The following is a 13,931-nucleotide window of genomic DNA, read 5'->3' as shown; positions in this document are numbered from 1 at the left end:
GGCCCAACGCCCCCATCCAAGCCGACCCCAAGAGCAAACTGTAGCCTCGCCTTCTCTGGTCCCGGACGGGACCAGCGGCCCCACGGTCCCCGCGTAGACACTTCCCCAGGAAGAGCTGGGCAGCCCCGGGGCCCGAGGCAGGGGGGCGATGGGACCATAAGGGCTTCGGGTGGCCCGCGGGAGGGGACGGGGAGGGGGACGCACAAGGGGTCGGGAGGACCCGCCGGGGACCCGCGGCCGGCGCGCTGCGCCCCGGGCGGCGGGACGTCCGGCCCGAGCCGGCGCGGGGCGGCCGGGCGCGGGGAGGGCCCGGCGCGGGGAGGAGCCGGGCCGCCCCGCCGCCGCCGTCGCCGCCACTCCAGGTAAGCGCGCCGGGCCTGCCGTCCCCCCGCCCCCGCCAGGGCCCCGCGCCCGCGCCCCCGGGGGCAGCAGATGTCCCCCGTGCCTGGCCGTGACCCCGAGCGCACGGCGTCCCGGCCGCCCGCCCGGGCGCCTCTGTCTCCAGGCAAGTTCTTCCTGTCTCCCGGAAGTTCTCCGGAACACCGTGCAGGCGGCATATGGGGAAACTGAGGCTAGGCAGCGCACTCCTGGGGCGCCTCCTGCTTCCAGCCTGTGGGGCTGAGGCCTTAGGAGGTCACCGAGCCGCTCCCCTGATTCATGGGGGTGCTGGTGTGGGCCTGGAGAAAGGGGCTGCCCGAGGTCACGGGGGGAGGGGGGGTCAGCGGGGTCGCTGGACGTCCACCCCCCCTTTCCCTCCGCGCGCGGGCGGGGTCACCTCTCCCGGCCCCTCCGAGGCGCCTGGCCCTCAGTGGACTCCAAGCCCCATTCCCCGGGTGACCCGAGGAAGCCCAGCCCCCACCCCGCGCCAGGGCCTCTCAGGATGGCCAGGACTGAGAACATGAGAACCCTCCTTATCGGACCCGCGGTTGGGCACGATTGCTCTCCACAGTGCCCTTTCTCTGTCCTTCCCCCGTCACACGGAGACACAGCCGAACTGGCAGAAGCAGGTGCCATGCCCGGTCCCCTCAGAGCCTCGGTCTTAGTGGGTCTCATTTGAAGATGCTTCTGCCATCCTAAGTGTCCCCATTCCCGAAGACTGCAATAGAAGGGAAGGGGCAGGTGGGTAGAGAGTGGCAAGTAAGACCCCCACACACACCCCCAAAGTAAGGTCAGAGCCTAGAGTCCTGGTACTATCACTTCCCAGCTGTGTGAACTTGGGTGACCCCCTCTGGGCCTCCATTTTCTTATCGTGCAACAGGGATCATTGCGCACATGAGATATATCAAAATGTCTCCCATAAATTGTAATGCACAGGGACAAAGTGTAGCCTGTATCAGGCCTTGCCAGATTAGACACGAGCAAGGGTGTATTTTATTTGTTGACATGTTTATTTATACATTGATTGATTCGTTTATTGGTGCTAGAGATCAAATTCAGGGCCTTAGGCATACACTAAACCTTGCTCTACCGCTGAGTTCTTCCTCCAGCCATTCAAAGGTACCTAGGAGCTACCATGGCTCCTGTTAGTCCTCCCAGAAAAGACACTTGTGACACAGAGACTGGGGGCCTGAATTCCAGGCAAGGATACTGAGGTCCCTCCAAGCTCCTGAAACAGACAGCTCCTACCAGGTCAACTCCCTGAATAGTCTTCTGGCTCTGTAGTCTTCACAGACTCTCCTCTCCAGGCTAGCTTTCAGTTGTGATCCTCAGATCTCAGCCTCCTGAAGTAGCTGAGATTACAGGCATGAGCCATGTGCACCTAGTGGTCTAAGTGGTCTGGAGCCTGTGGAGGGCCTAGTTCATAACCTACCTGCATGATTGTCAGAGGATGGAAGGAGCTGAAGACACCAGGGTGCTTGTTTCATGGGCATTGTCTGGCACTCAGACTTTGACTTTTAGGTCCAAAACTGAGGAGTGAAGGGTGGCCGGGAAGGGGGGATGAAGGGGGGGGGGGCTTACTGGGATGCTTAAGCTTCAGGGTTTGACTTTTAGGACCAAAGCTGGGGATGGGGAGGGGCAGTGGACTGACTGGGATGCTAGAGCTTCCTGTGAAGGCAGAATGTGGAGAATTCCTCCCAAGCCTGGTACTATCTCCCTCTGTGGGTTTCACGGGGCTGTGAAGGCCAGAGCAGCCACTGGGATGGCCCAAATGGGGCTGAGCACTGCCGTCAGGTGGCTTTATTATCAAGTCTTCTTATGTACTTACACCCTAAGAGTTCTGTAAACAGGGATCCACATTATAAAATGGACTGGCCTGTTGGGGAGGGTGGGAGTCCTTGAACATGGTACAGCAGGCAGGAAGGTGGCTGGAGAGAGAACCCACTATTTCGCTGACCTCCACTCAGGCAGCCAGATGGACCCATTCCAATTGTACCACACTCCACCATAAACCTCGTGTGCCTTTCTGTGTTCTTAGAGAAAACAGCAAAACCTTGTTACCTGGACTTTGAGGCCATTCGCCTAAGTCTGGCCTAGTCTGCAGCCCATCTCAGAGCACTTTATTAATAGCCCTCCAGCCCACACATGCCCCTAGGGCCTTTGCACAAGCTCCCCTGGACCACTCCTCTTCCTGGTAAACACCTCCCCATTCCTCAGATTTTAGCCCAACCCAGAGTCCACCATCTATGTGAAAGGTCAGGGGTGCACTCTGGTGGCTCATGCCTGTAATTCTAGCTATTCAGGAGGCTTAGATTAGAGAGTCTAGGTGAAAGCCAGACCAGGCAGACAAAATCTGAGAGATTCTTATCTTCAATGAACGAGAAGAAAGAAAGAAAGTAGAAGGAAAGAAGAAAGAAAGAAAGAAAGAAAGCCAGAAGTGGACCTGTAACTCAAGTGGTAGAGCAGAAAGCCTGAGCTCAAGGCCCTAAACTCAAGCCCCACCCCCCAACCCCACAGTACCAGCAAAGCTAAGCAAACTATAAATAAATACACTGATTTGTTTCTGCCTCTGTGCAGTACCACCAGCCTGGGATTTCCAGCGCTGGGTCTGAGTCAGGAATGAAATCTACCTGCAAAAAGCTCTACTTGAGCACGCTAGGGACCTCACTTTATAGAAAACGTTTGTCCTTCAAAAAGATAAGCTGAAGTCATTCCTCACTAGTGGAGGGAGTTATGTGCACTGGTGTTCCTCCCTTCAGTCATGCAAAAGCCAGGGGCTGTTCTAGGGTAGGTCCCAGGATTCCTCAGGGAACAGGCTATCAGAGCCACTTGCCCCTTGAAGCTTTCCCTAGTGGGGGAGACAGATAAGCAAACAAAGCTTTGCTTCATTGTCTGGGAGTGACCACGTTTGGAGGGGAAAAAAATCATGCAGGGAAGGATGAGGAGGCAGCGGTGGGGCAGAGTAAATACTGAAGCTCTCATGAGAAAAGAAGATACTCTGCCTCTCAGCCACCCCACCCCTCCTGGTCAGGAGACCAGGCAACCATTCTACCCAGCCATTCTCTCTGTGAGGAGACTGAGCCTTTGGAACTTCAGAGGCTGCAGGTCCCATAGCCACTGGACAAATCTAGGAAGGCAGCTCCTGAGCCCTCTGAGGTTCAGGAAAGGAGCTTGGGGTTTGCAGTCATCCAGACCTGAGGGGGGTGTGCATTGTAGGAAGAACACGTACTAGCTGTGTGGACTCCCCATTTGGGCAGGTAGGCATGGATTTTCTTATCGTAACATGTTCATCACTTCCTAGGGAGATCGTCGTCGTGAAACAGAGATAGGATGGGGAGAGTGAACCCCAGGGAATCTCACTATTGAACACCATTTGTGCATGGAGCCACAGCTCGAGAGCTGTCTGAGCTAAGGATTCCCATATGGACTTGGCCAGCCAAGAATGCACTTGAACTGAGGACTGCCTGGAAAAGGAGAGTAGAGGTAAGTCAGAAAGGCCAGTTACACACAACACACACACACACACACACACACACACACACACACACACTGTAGTGGGTGGGAGCCATTGAGATTCATTAGACTGATAGCTTTCTAATTGTGTCTAGTTTTTTTTGTTTTTGTTTTTGCCAGTCCTGGGGCCTGGGCACTGTCTCTGAGCTTCATTTTGCTCGACTAGCACTCTACCACTTGAGCCACAGCGCCACTTCTGGCCTTTTCTGTTTACTGAGGAATCAAACCCAGGGCTTCATGCATGCTAGGCAGGCACTCTACCACTAAACCACATTGCTAGCCTTGTGTCTGAAATGTTTTGGGCCCCCTCTGGTATAAACATAACCAAAGAGAAATACAGTTTTTTTTTGTTTGTTTGTTTGTTTTTGGGTCCGGTCGTGGGGCCTGAACTCTGGGCCTGGGCGCTGTCCCTCAGCTCTTCAGCTCAAGGCTAGCCCTCTACCACTTGAGCCACAGCGCCACTTCTGGCTTTTTTTTTCTTTTTGCTTATGTGGTGCTGAGGAATCGAACTCAGGGCCTCAGGCATGCAAGGCAAGCGCTCTACCACTGAGCCACCTTCCCAGCCCGAGAAATACAGTTTTATCAGAGTTAAGGTGGCTGCCTTGGATGAAGACCCAGATATGAGTTTAAATACTATTATCCAGTGACCTTGAATTTGATCTCTTAAGGACCCCTCTATCCCCACTTGTATATCAGGGATGATAGCACTGCCCAGAAGAATTGTTAGGTAGAAAAGAGATAACACACAGCTGGGTGCCGGTGCGGTGATTCATGCCTGTTATCCTTGCCACTCAGGAGACTGAGATCTGAGGATCCCAGTTTGAAGTCAACCTGGGAAGGAAAGTCCATAAGACTCTGATCTCTTTTTTTTTTTTGTGGGGGGGGAGTCCAATTGTGGGGGCCTGAACTCTGGGCCTGGGAGCTGTCCCTTAGCTCTTCAGCTCAAGGCTAGCGTTCTACCACTTGAGCCACAGCGCCACTTCCGGCTTTTTTCTTTTTGCTTATGTGGTGCTGAGGAATCCAACCCAAGGCCTCATGCATGCAAGGCAAGTGCTCTACCACTGAGCCACCTTCCCAGCCCTAAGACTCTGAGCTCTTAATTAACCATCAGAAAAGCAAGAATAGAGTTGTGGCTCAAATGGTAGAGCACTAGCCTTGAGGGGAAAATGTTAAAGAGCAAGTACCTAGGCCCTGAATTCAAGCATAAAAACAAAACATATATCTTTTTTTTCTGGGGTAGTCAATAAAATAATACTTCATTATAAATTACATCTAATATATCACATATGTATTATATGTGATATGTTATATAAATATATATATAATATTTTCTTGGGCCATTCATCAATTGTAAGGCACCTGAGCTGTTTTCATAGCTTGGCTATTGGGAATAGTGCAGCAATGAACAGGAGTGTGCAGGTCCTTCTATTGTGTCCTGACATATTCATTCAGGTAAATGTCTCAGGGTGGGATCGCTGGATCTTATGGTAACTCTTATTTTCAGTTTTTGGAGGAACCTCCATACTGAGTTCCGTAGTGGTTGTACTAGCTTACAGTCTCAGAAACCCTGTGACCTTTATAGGGGACTTGACTCATGAGAAGGAACGCCTGGGAGTTTAGAGCGGAGGAAGAGCACAGGCTGCCTTTGTTCACGAGAGCACTGTCTTGTGGCATCACGACTGGCTTCAGATGAGGCAGAAAGAGACAGGTGAGAGGGCTCCCACTGTGATCCACATGAGAGCCCCAGGTGGCTTATGCCAAAGCCCCAGCAGAGAAGGAAGACAGTGTGGTAATGGGAGACCTACCGTAGAGCCTAGGTGTTCGTGCTACCCCATCCTCCCATCCTGCGTACTCTCTCAGCTCTGAAATAAGAAAGAGGGTGGCAACTCTCCTTCCTGGCCATGTCTCTCACCCCTTTTTGGTGTGTAATGTGGTTACCCAGAATCCTCTGGGTTCTTCTGTGTTGTGTCTGTTGCCATGGAGACCTCCTGAGACACTTCATTTACCTCAGGCTTGCAGTTTGACTCTAGGTGTAAAAAGAATGATTTTCTCTCCTGCCCTTTGTAGGTGGAATTGGATAGGCAGGTTGGGAGGTAAAAGGACAGGGAATTCTGGGCCTGTCTGGAACCTTCCCTTCTAAAAGCATCTTCTCTATGTGCATGTCTATTCTGTGTTTCAGCCTACCATCGGTAGTGTCTAGCTTTAAGAGCACCATTGCAGTCCTGTGCATTAGAAAGTATTTCTTTTTAAAGTTTTTTTTTTCTTGTCCTTGATTCAGAACAATTAGTTTCCAGTCTTCCCAAGACATTCTGTTCATCTCTATTATTTGGTTAACAGAGGAACCAAAATACTTGAAAAAATTAATCACATAAAAATTCAACTGTGGGGCTGGGAAGGTGGCTCAGTGGTAAAGCGCTTGCCTTCCATGCATGAGGCCCTGGGTTTGATTCCTCAGCACCACATAAGCAAAAAGAAAAAAGCCGGAAGTGGCACTGTGGCTCAAGTGATAGAGCGCTAGCCTTGAGCTGAAGAGCTGAGGGACAGCGCCCAGGCCCAGAGTTCAGGCCCCACGATCGGACCCAAACCCCACCCCCCCCAAAAAAAAAAATTCAACTGTGACCAGAAAGAGGAGACAACACACACACACACACACACACACACACACACACACACACACACACACACAAACACACACACACACACACACACACACAAACACACACACACACACACACACACACACAGAGTCCAGTCATACTTGACCTTGACCTTCATTGACTGCTGTAAGCAGGAAAATGGTCCACACTTGGTAAAATAAAAGTTTACTTAGCATAGGATCTTCTAAAGGCCAGAGTTGTGCCATTTGGGGCAAGTTCAAGGGTTTTCCAGGATGATAGTGACCATCTTTGGTTTCCTCATCATTGCTGGCTATATAATTTTTTTTTTGCGGGGGGGGGGGGTGTTGGGGCTTTTTTTTTTTTTTTTTTTTGCTTATGTGGTGCTGGGGAATCAAACCCAGGGCCTCAGCCATGCAAGGCAAGCGCTCTACCACTGAGCCACCTTCCCAGCCCCTTTTTTGTCAGGAGTGATGTTGAGCCTCAAGTGGTAGAGCACTCAGTGTTAAGTGAACAGCTAAGTGATAGTGTCCAGGCCCTGAGTTCAGCCCTCAGGACCAGCACCACAGTCATATGACCAAACCTTCCACTGTGGGTCTTTATGGAACCCACAAAACACAAATAAAAATGAAGAAAGTTAAATTACCCAGAATCCAGCCTCCTTCGCCTTAGATTCAGCCACTGTCAGCATGCTATGTCACTATCATTACCCCTAATGGTTCCCTCTCATGGACAGTCATATTCAGACAACTTTATGTGTTTATGGAAGAAAATGTGGGAAATTTAGAGACATCTTGCAATTTCCCTTTTCAGAGATAATTTTGGAAGCTGTCTTAGTCATATTTCTTCTCCGTATCTTTTTACACGATTGGGCTCATAGTTTGACTATCCTTATTTTTAGGTATAATTCGTCCTAGAGGAAGGTAGCCTCTAGGGGACGGGATAATTGTCAATTGTCATAATCCGTGGTAATTTATTGAAAAGCCAACTGAGGCTTAAAGACACAGACACATGCACACAAAATAATATTCACTGACATTTAAAATGGCCAGAGGCCAGCTATGGGCACGCACCTCTGTAAGCTCAACTACCAGAAGACGGAGGGAGGAGGATCAGGAGTTCAAGGCCAGCCTGGCTAATTTAGTAAAACTCAATTCAAAATAAGAATGAGGGGCTGGGAAGGTGGCTCAGTGGTAGAGTGCTTGCCTTGCATGCATGAGGCCCTGGGTTCGATTCCTCAGCACCACATAAGAAAAAAGAAAAAAGCTGGAAGTGGCGCAAGTGGTAGAGCGCTAGCCTTGAGCTGAGGAGCTGAGGGACAGTGCCCAGGCCCAGAGTTCAGGCCCCACGACCAGACTCAAAAATAATAATAATAATAATAATGGGGAGGAGCACTGAGTGGTGAATTTGCTCAGCAGTGTGAGGCCATGGGTTCAATCCTAAGTATCATAAAAGTTGAACAAAGGATGAGACTCAAATTGAAGAGGCACCCAGCTTTGGAAGCTGAAAATTACCTTGGGTGCTTCCAGACACTTGGGCCCTATTCTCTTTCCTCTTCTCATCAGATGCTCCAATTGGTTTGTGAAGGAGAGAGAAAATCAGGGAGATCTCAACTCTTGCTTGAGCCAAGTTTATTCACTCTTGTTCCTATAACTGGCATATTCTGAGAACCCGATCTGGCTGGCACCTGGCTGGGCACAGGAACATAGATATGGAGGAAAGAATGCCTGCTCTCTGGTGCCCAACCTAAACCAGGAGCTGGGTGCTGTGATCACAGCTCAGGGGACAAAGCTAGAACAGGAACATGATTGAGACAATCCCGAGCAAGCACACAGTGGGTATGTGGTAAGTGGGAGCCGCCTGCCACCCCACTGGTAAAAGGTCTGACAGGGGCAAAGGCCCAGGGGTGGCAATATAGCCAGGCTCCCTGGAGGCAGAACTAACTGCTTCCCTCTCTCCTCCAGGTTCCACATCTTGTGGACCCAAGGGCTGGTTTTTCTGGTTTGCTTCCCCCCACACACCCCCTCTGCCCCAGACAGTGATTTGCATATTTCTTTGAAGCAGAACAACCTGTCTTCAGAAAGAGAGAAGCCTACACTGTTTCTCAAACTCCTAGGTAAGTATTATTTAAAGTTTCTTTTCCTTCAGGTCCTTGGTCATGACTTAAATATAATATTTCTGGGCTTATGTTACTTATTGTCTGTTTCTTGCTAGCATGAGTGTGGTCATGTCTGTCTGTCTCTGTCACAATTCTTCTCCATGTCCCCTGTAGTAAGGTAGAATAGTGCCCAGCACCTTGCAAGTTCAAGTATATGTTTATTTAAATTAACTAGTTAATCTGTAAGAGAAGTATTTACAGTGCATTTTGGTCTTAAGAAAAGATCTATACATTTCCAGAGACATCCCACTTTTTTTTTTGTCAGTGGTGGGGCTTGAACTCAGGGCCTGGGTGCTGTCACCTGAGCTCTTCCACTCAAGGCTAGTGCTCCACCACTTTGAGCCACAGCACTGCTTCCAGTTTTCTAGTGGCTAATTGGAGATAAGAGTCTCACAGTCCCAGCTGGCTTTGAACCTCGATCCTCAGATCTTCACCTCCTGCGTAGCTAAGATTCAGGTCCCTGGAGCCCAGCTGACATCCTAGTTTTATTTCAACATAATTATAGACTCGCAGGAAGTTGAGGAACTGGTACAAGCAGGTCCCAAGCCCTGGCAGTCCTCTCTCTGCCCAGCCATTACCCTTACCACTCAGTCTTGTAGGTGTAACCTTGGCAACCACTCCCCACCCTCACATCACTCCAGGCCCATTCATTGGCTGAGCCCTGGATACAGAGAGCATCTTTTGGTTCTTTAAAGACATGGTCTTGATGACCTATGCTATACTCTCTGCCTGAGACAAGCCCTTGGCTCTCAGACTAACCATTTCCTTCTGCAGGGAAAAAAAATTGGGGGTTCTGGCTCCCTCTTACTTGTTCCTCTTTCCCCCACCCCCTTCTCCTCAGGAGCACCTCTGCCCTCTTCCTGTCCTACCCCCTGGTCTCCCTTCCATCTTGCCGAACTCACCTCTACCTTCCAACTACAGGCCTAGTCACCACCCACTGCCTCTTCACTTCCTGTCCCCCTTCTCCTGCCCTGGTGTCCACTTCCTGCCCCTGTGTTTCTTCATTCACTTTGTGGATTAAAGCCCATGGATCCAACAGCCAGACCTAGTGTGCACATCCATTCCTCCCCTTCTTAGCTCGCAGCCTGGACCATGGCCTCATTAGGTGTCTGCCACCCCTCCACATCAAATGCCCTTCCCTTCCCAGCACAAACCTGTTTGATGTTTGCTACCTCCAGGCCCTCCCAGAAAGCTAGGGGATGGTAAGGAGAAAGGCAAGTTTACATTCTGTTTACGTAGGTAAACCAGTAAGTAAAACCATGGAGCCGGGTGTAGGATAGAGGAACAGAGAGAGGCTTCAGTCTGGGTAGTTGGGGAAGGCTTCTCAGAGGAGGCTGAAGCCAGATGTGACAGTCTGGGGAAGGTGCCGGACAGTTGCAGAGGTCAGAGGAGGGGCTATTCTTGCATATTAAGAACAAAAAGGCAACTCAGGGGTAGTAGATGAGCCAGGATTCAAGGGACGAGCAGGGGCTTGTGGGGCGCAGGATTTTGTAGAAGGTGTCTGGAGGTGTCAGCATCTATTCTGGTAGAAGGCCTCAGAGCTCCTGAGCAGGTAAATGACAGAATTGATCTACATGACCAAAGGACCACTGGCACTACTGTTTTACCTTAGCCCAGAGTGCTAAGGTACCAAGAGAGCATCATGTGGCTAGGCTGGAGGTATGGCTCAAGTGGCTAAGCACCAGCTGAGCAAGCTGAACAAGTGTGAAGCCCTGATTTCAAGCCCAACACCGGCATTAAAAACAATAACAAGGGCTGGAAGTGTGGCTTAGTGCTAGAGTGCTTGCCTAGCATTCATGAAGCCCTGGCTTCGATTCTACAGAACCAGATAAACAGAAAAAGCTGGAAGTGGCGCTGTAGCTCAAAGTGGTAGAATGTTAGCCTTGAGCAAAAGAAGCTCAGGGACAGTGCCCAGACCCTGAATTCAAGCCCCAGGACTGGCAAAAAAAAAAAAAAATAAATCCAGATACTGGTGGCTTATTCCTGTAATCTAATCCTAGCTACTCAGGAGGCTGAGATCTGAGAATCATGGTTTTAAACCAGCCTGGGCAGAAAAGTTTATGAGACTCATATCTCCAGTAAACTACTCAGAAAAAGCCGGAAGTGCCATTGTGGCTCAAGTGGTAGATCGCTAGCCTTGAGCATAGAAAGGCTCAGGGACAGAGCCCAGGCCCTGAGTTCAAGCCCCAGGACCAGCAAACAAACAAACACAAAAAACAAAAATTGTTGGCCAAAGTCTGAAGTGAACTTTTCCCACTCTAAGCCCAGCCCCTTCTCCCTTGTGATTAGAGACAAACCAGTGCTTATTCTACGTATTCTTGAACTGAGAGCTGCCTGGGTCTCCCCAGATACCAGTCCAATAAAATCCCATCTTGGGCTCCCTCGGGTAACTGGCATAATTACAGCAGCCTGCAAATGGTCTGTGGAATTGATTAAACGGAGTGGAAATCGCTGAGCCTGCCAGCATCATGGCTGTGCCGCCCAGGGCCCTGCCCCACATCGTGGCTTGTGCTGTCCCCCTTTCTCTACCTCCACAGTGTCAGCAAATCCTTTGTGAACCTCAAACTTGGGTTCCTGGGGAACCCATGAGAGATCAATCTTGCTGGATGGTTGAGCCTATCTGGGCCTGAGACAAGGCAGGGAAGATTCCTATGCAGTTATAGAGGAGAGAGCTGGAGGCTTGATATTACAAGTCTGATTTGGATCTCATTGCTTACTGTGTGACACAGGAAAATTGTTTGGCCTCTCTGAGCCTGCTCCTGGCTGAAGGAGAGCATTGTGATGGTTTGGGTTTCCATGGTGATTTGTGAGAATTAAATGGGTTGGAAAGTGCTTTGTGAACTGTCCCTCACTGAGAAAATAAAGGTCGTGTGTTGCTTTTAACTACCTCAGGATTATTATTTTTTTTTTTGTCGGTCATGGGGCTTGAACTCTGGGCCTGGGCACTGTCCCTCAGCTCTTCAGCTCAAGGCGAGCGCTCTACCACTTGAGCTACAGCGCCACTTCCGGTTTTCTGGTGGTTTATTGGAGATAGGAGTCTCACGGTCTTTCTTGCCCGGGCTGGCTTTGAACCGCGATCCTCAGATCTCAGCCTCCTGAGTAGCTAGGATTACAGGCGTGAGCCACCAGCGCCCGGCCCTCAGGATTATTTTTGAAATGGATGAAATATTAGTTGTGATAGAGTACATAACTCCTGCAAAGAAATGATAGTGAGAGAACAAAAATTTCATTCTTCAGTGAATGGAGTGAGAAGGAGCCCTTAGCAAAAGGATCATTATTTAAAACGTGATGGGGCCAGCACTGGTGGCTCACACCTGTAATCCTAGCAACCTGGGAGACTGAAAACAGGAGGATTGAGATTCCAAGCAACCCTTGCAGAAAAGCTCCAGGGGCCCCCTTCTTAACCCTTAGCTGGGTGCAGTGATATGCGCCTATCATCCCAAGCTAGGTAGGAGGCTGAGGTTGGGAGGATCGCAGTTCTAGGCCAGCCTAGAACTGAGAAATGTCTTTGAAACTCCATCTCCACAGAGAGAAGCTGAACATGGTCTACAGACTGTGATCCCACCTTCGACAGTAACTCTAAAAGTAGAAGAAAGATTTGGGTTCAGGCAAGTGCTGGGGCAGGGAGGGAGATCCTATCTTTAAAAAGTGAAAACCAGGCACTGGTGGCTGATGCTTGTAATCCTAGCTACTCAGGAGGCTGAGATCCAAGGATCCTTGTTTGAAACCAGCCCTGGTAGGAAAAGTCTGTGAGCCTCTTATATCCAGTTAACCAGCAGAAAACTGAAAATGGGACTGTGGCTCAAGTAGTAGAATGCCATCCTTGAACAATTTTTTTAGTAGTATTTGTTATACCTGTATGACGGGCCAGGTACTAGCTAAACCTTTCATTTATTTGTTTGTTGATGCTTTTATGCATTTGTTTCTCTAACAAGCGAGCTTGCAGCGTGAACCCTGGGCAGCTCCATTCTCAGTATTTCACACGGGCTGCCGTTCACAGGCCCTGTGCCTCTTCCATGATTATCTCTTTCGTTGGTGGAGTGCACTCAGGATGAGTTTCAGGTGGTAGGTGGTAGTGTCTGGTTTCACAGCCAGGTCTGTCTGGTCTGGAGCCTGTTCTTGCGTGTCCCTGAAACAGTGTTGTCCAGGCTGCAGGAAGTAGAAGAATCCCCAGTTCAAAGCCAGCCTGGGCTATTTAGTGGGGAGTATAGAGTTCATTGTTTTAAGGACAGTGGATGTGTCCTCTTTCCTTCTATGGTTGAAAGATTGTGTGTCCTGTTCAGGTGACATTCACCTGTCCCGAGAAGCTTCTCTCAGTGGGATTTTCTTTCATAGGACTGGGAATGGCCACATGGAACAGGCCGAGCCAGAGGCAGCCCCTGGTGGCTGGACCGTCTGTAGAGCCGGAAGCACAGCTGCCTGTGGGCCGGGAGCTGACGGAGGCCAGCCGCTTTGCCTATGCGGCCCTCAGTTCCATCTCCCTGTCCCAGCTGTTTCCAGAAACAGAGCACAGGTGAGCTCCTCCCTCTTCAGGGGAGGCTGAGATCTAAGGATCGCAGTCCCAAGCCAGCCTGAGCAGAAAAGCCCATGAGACTCCTATCCTAAGTTAGTCAGCAAAAAGTCAGAAGAGGTAGAGCACCAAATGGTAGAGCTCAAATAGTGAAGCATCCAGCCTTCAATGGTCAATGCTAAAGGACATCGTCCAGGTTCTGAGTTCAAGTCCCAGTACCAACATTAAAAAATAAAAAGGTTACTAGACACCATTATCTTAAATGTTGATTATTTAACAAGACTTCTAATACAGCCCTGAGTGTTACTTTAATTATAGATTACTCACAATTACTGGAATGAATAGATTTTTCATTCAAAGTAGATGGATAGGAAATAAGTAACAGAGGTAGAATTTAAGCAGATGAAATGTTAGTATGTTTGTATGAGGGGATTAAAAAAATGAGACCCATGCACAAGGCTCTGTATTCAAAAATATAATTAATAATAACAATAACAACAACGCCTCATCCTCAGTGGATTGGCGGCAGCATCTTGGATAGTCCTTATTCCATCTCCTGCAAGAGTCTGACTCACTTCCCACTCTAGTCTCTACTTGTGGCATACATGGGAAGCCTCCATCTTTCCAGAAGTCTCTCCAGCCTGGTAGCCTACCTGATGAACCCTTACCTAAAAATCCCATGTGCAGAGAAGAACTTTGTATGCTTTCCTTGCATAAAGATGTATCAACCCAGCCGGGCATTGGTGGCTCACGCCTA

The 13,931-nt window shown here is 49.7% G+C and overlaps 1 protein-coding gene and 1 long non-coding RNA gene across 4 annotated transcripts in view; one reads left to right on the top strand and one right to left on the bottom strand.

The window, feature by feature from the left end:
- The first annotated feature begins 328 nt into the window (after nt 1-328).
- Tmco4 (transmembrane and coiled-coil domains 4) overlaps nt 329-13,931 on the top strand; it is a 65,576-nt gene continuing 51,973 nt past the window's right edge. The window contains exons 1-4 of one of the 3 annotated variants that reach the window (XM_042688731.1): nt 329-362; nt 3,680-3,861; nt 8,571-8,622; nt 13,000-13,177. In XM_042688731.1, the coding sequence (XP_042544665.1) occupies nt 13,008-13,177 (170 nt within the window). In that variant the 5' untranslated portion in view covers nt 329-362; nt 3,680-3,861; nt 8,571-8,622; nt 13,000-13,007. Of the gene's footprint in view, nt 363-3,679; nt 3,862-8,543; nt 8,623-12,999; nt 13,178-13,931 lie in introns of those variants that run through there. The other 2 variants (XM_042688730.1, XM_042688729.1) reach the window with 2 other exon arrangements.
- On the bottom strand, nt 8,529-12,284 carry LOC122115313. The gene is made up of 3 exons (XR_006148743.1): nt 12,191-12,284; nt 9,387-9,389; nt 8,529-8,618 (listed from the first exon to the last, which is right to left on the bottom strand). It is a non-coding gene; the product is annotated as an uncharacterized LOC122115313 (long non-coding RNA).

The sequence above is a fragment of the Dipodomys spectabilis genome, unplaced genomic scaffold, assembly GCF_019054845.1.
Source record: "Dipodomys spectabilis isolate Male_0828 unplaced genomic scaffold, ASM1905484v1 ptg000118l, whole genome shotgun sequence".
Taxonomy (NCBI): Eukaryota; Metazoa; Chordata; class Mammalia; order Rodentia; family Heteromyidae; genus Dipodomys; species Dipodomys spectabilis.
Note: the sequence above shows the minus strand (reverse complement) of the source record. Positions and strands in the feature narration are given on the sequence as shown.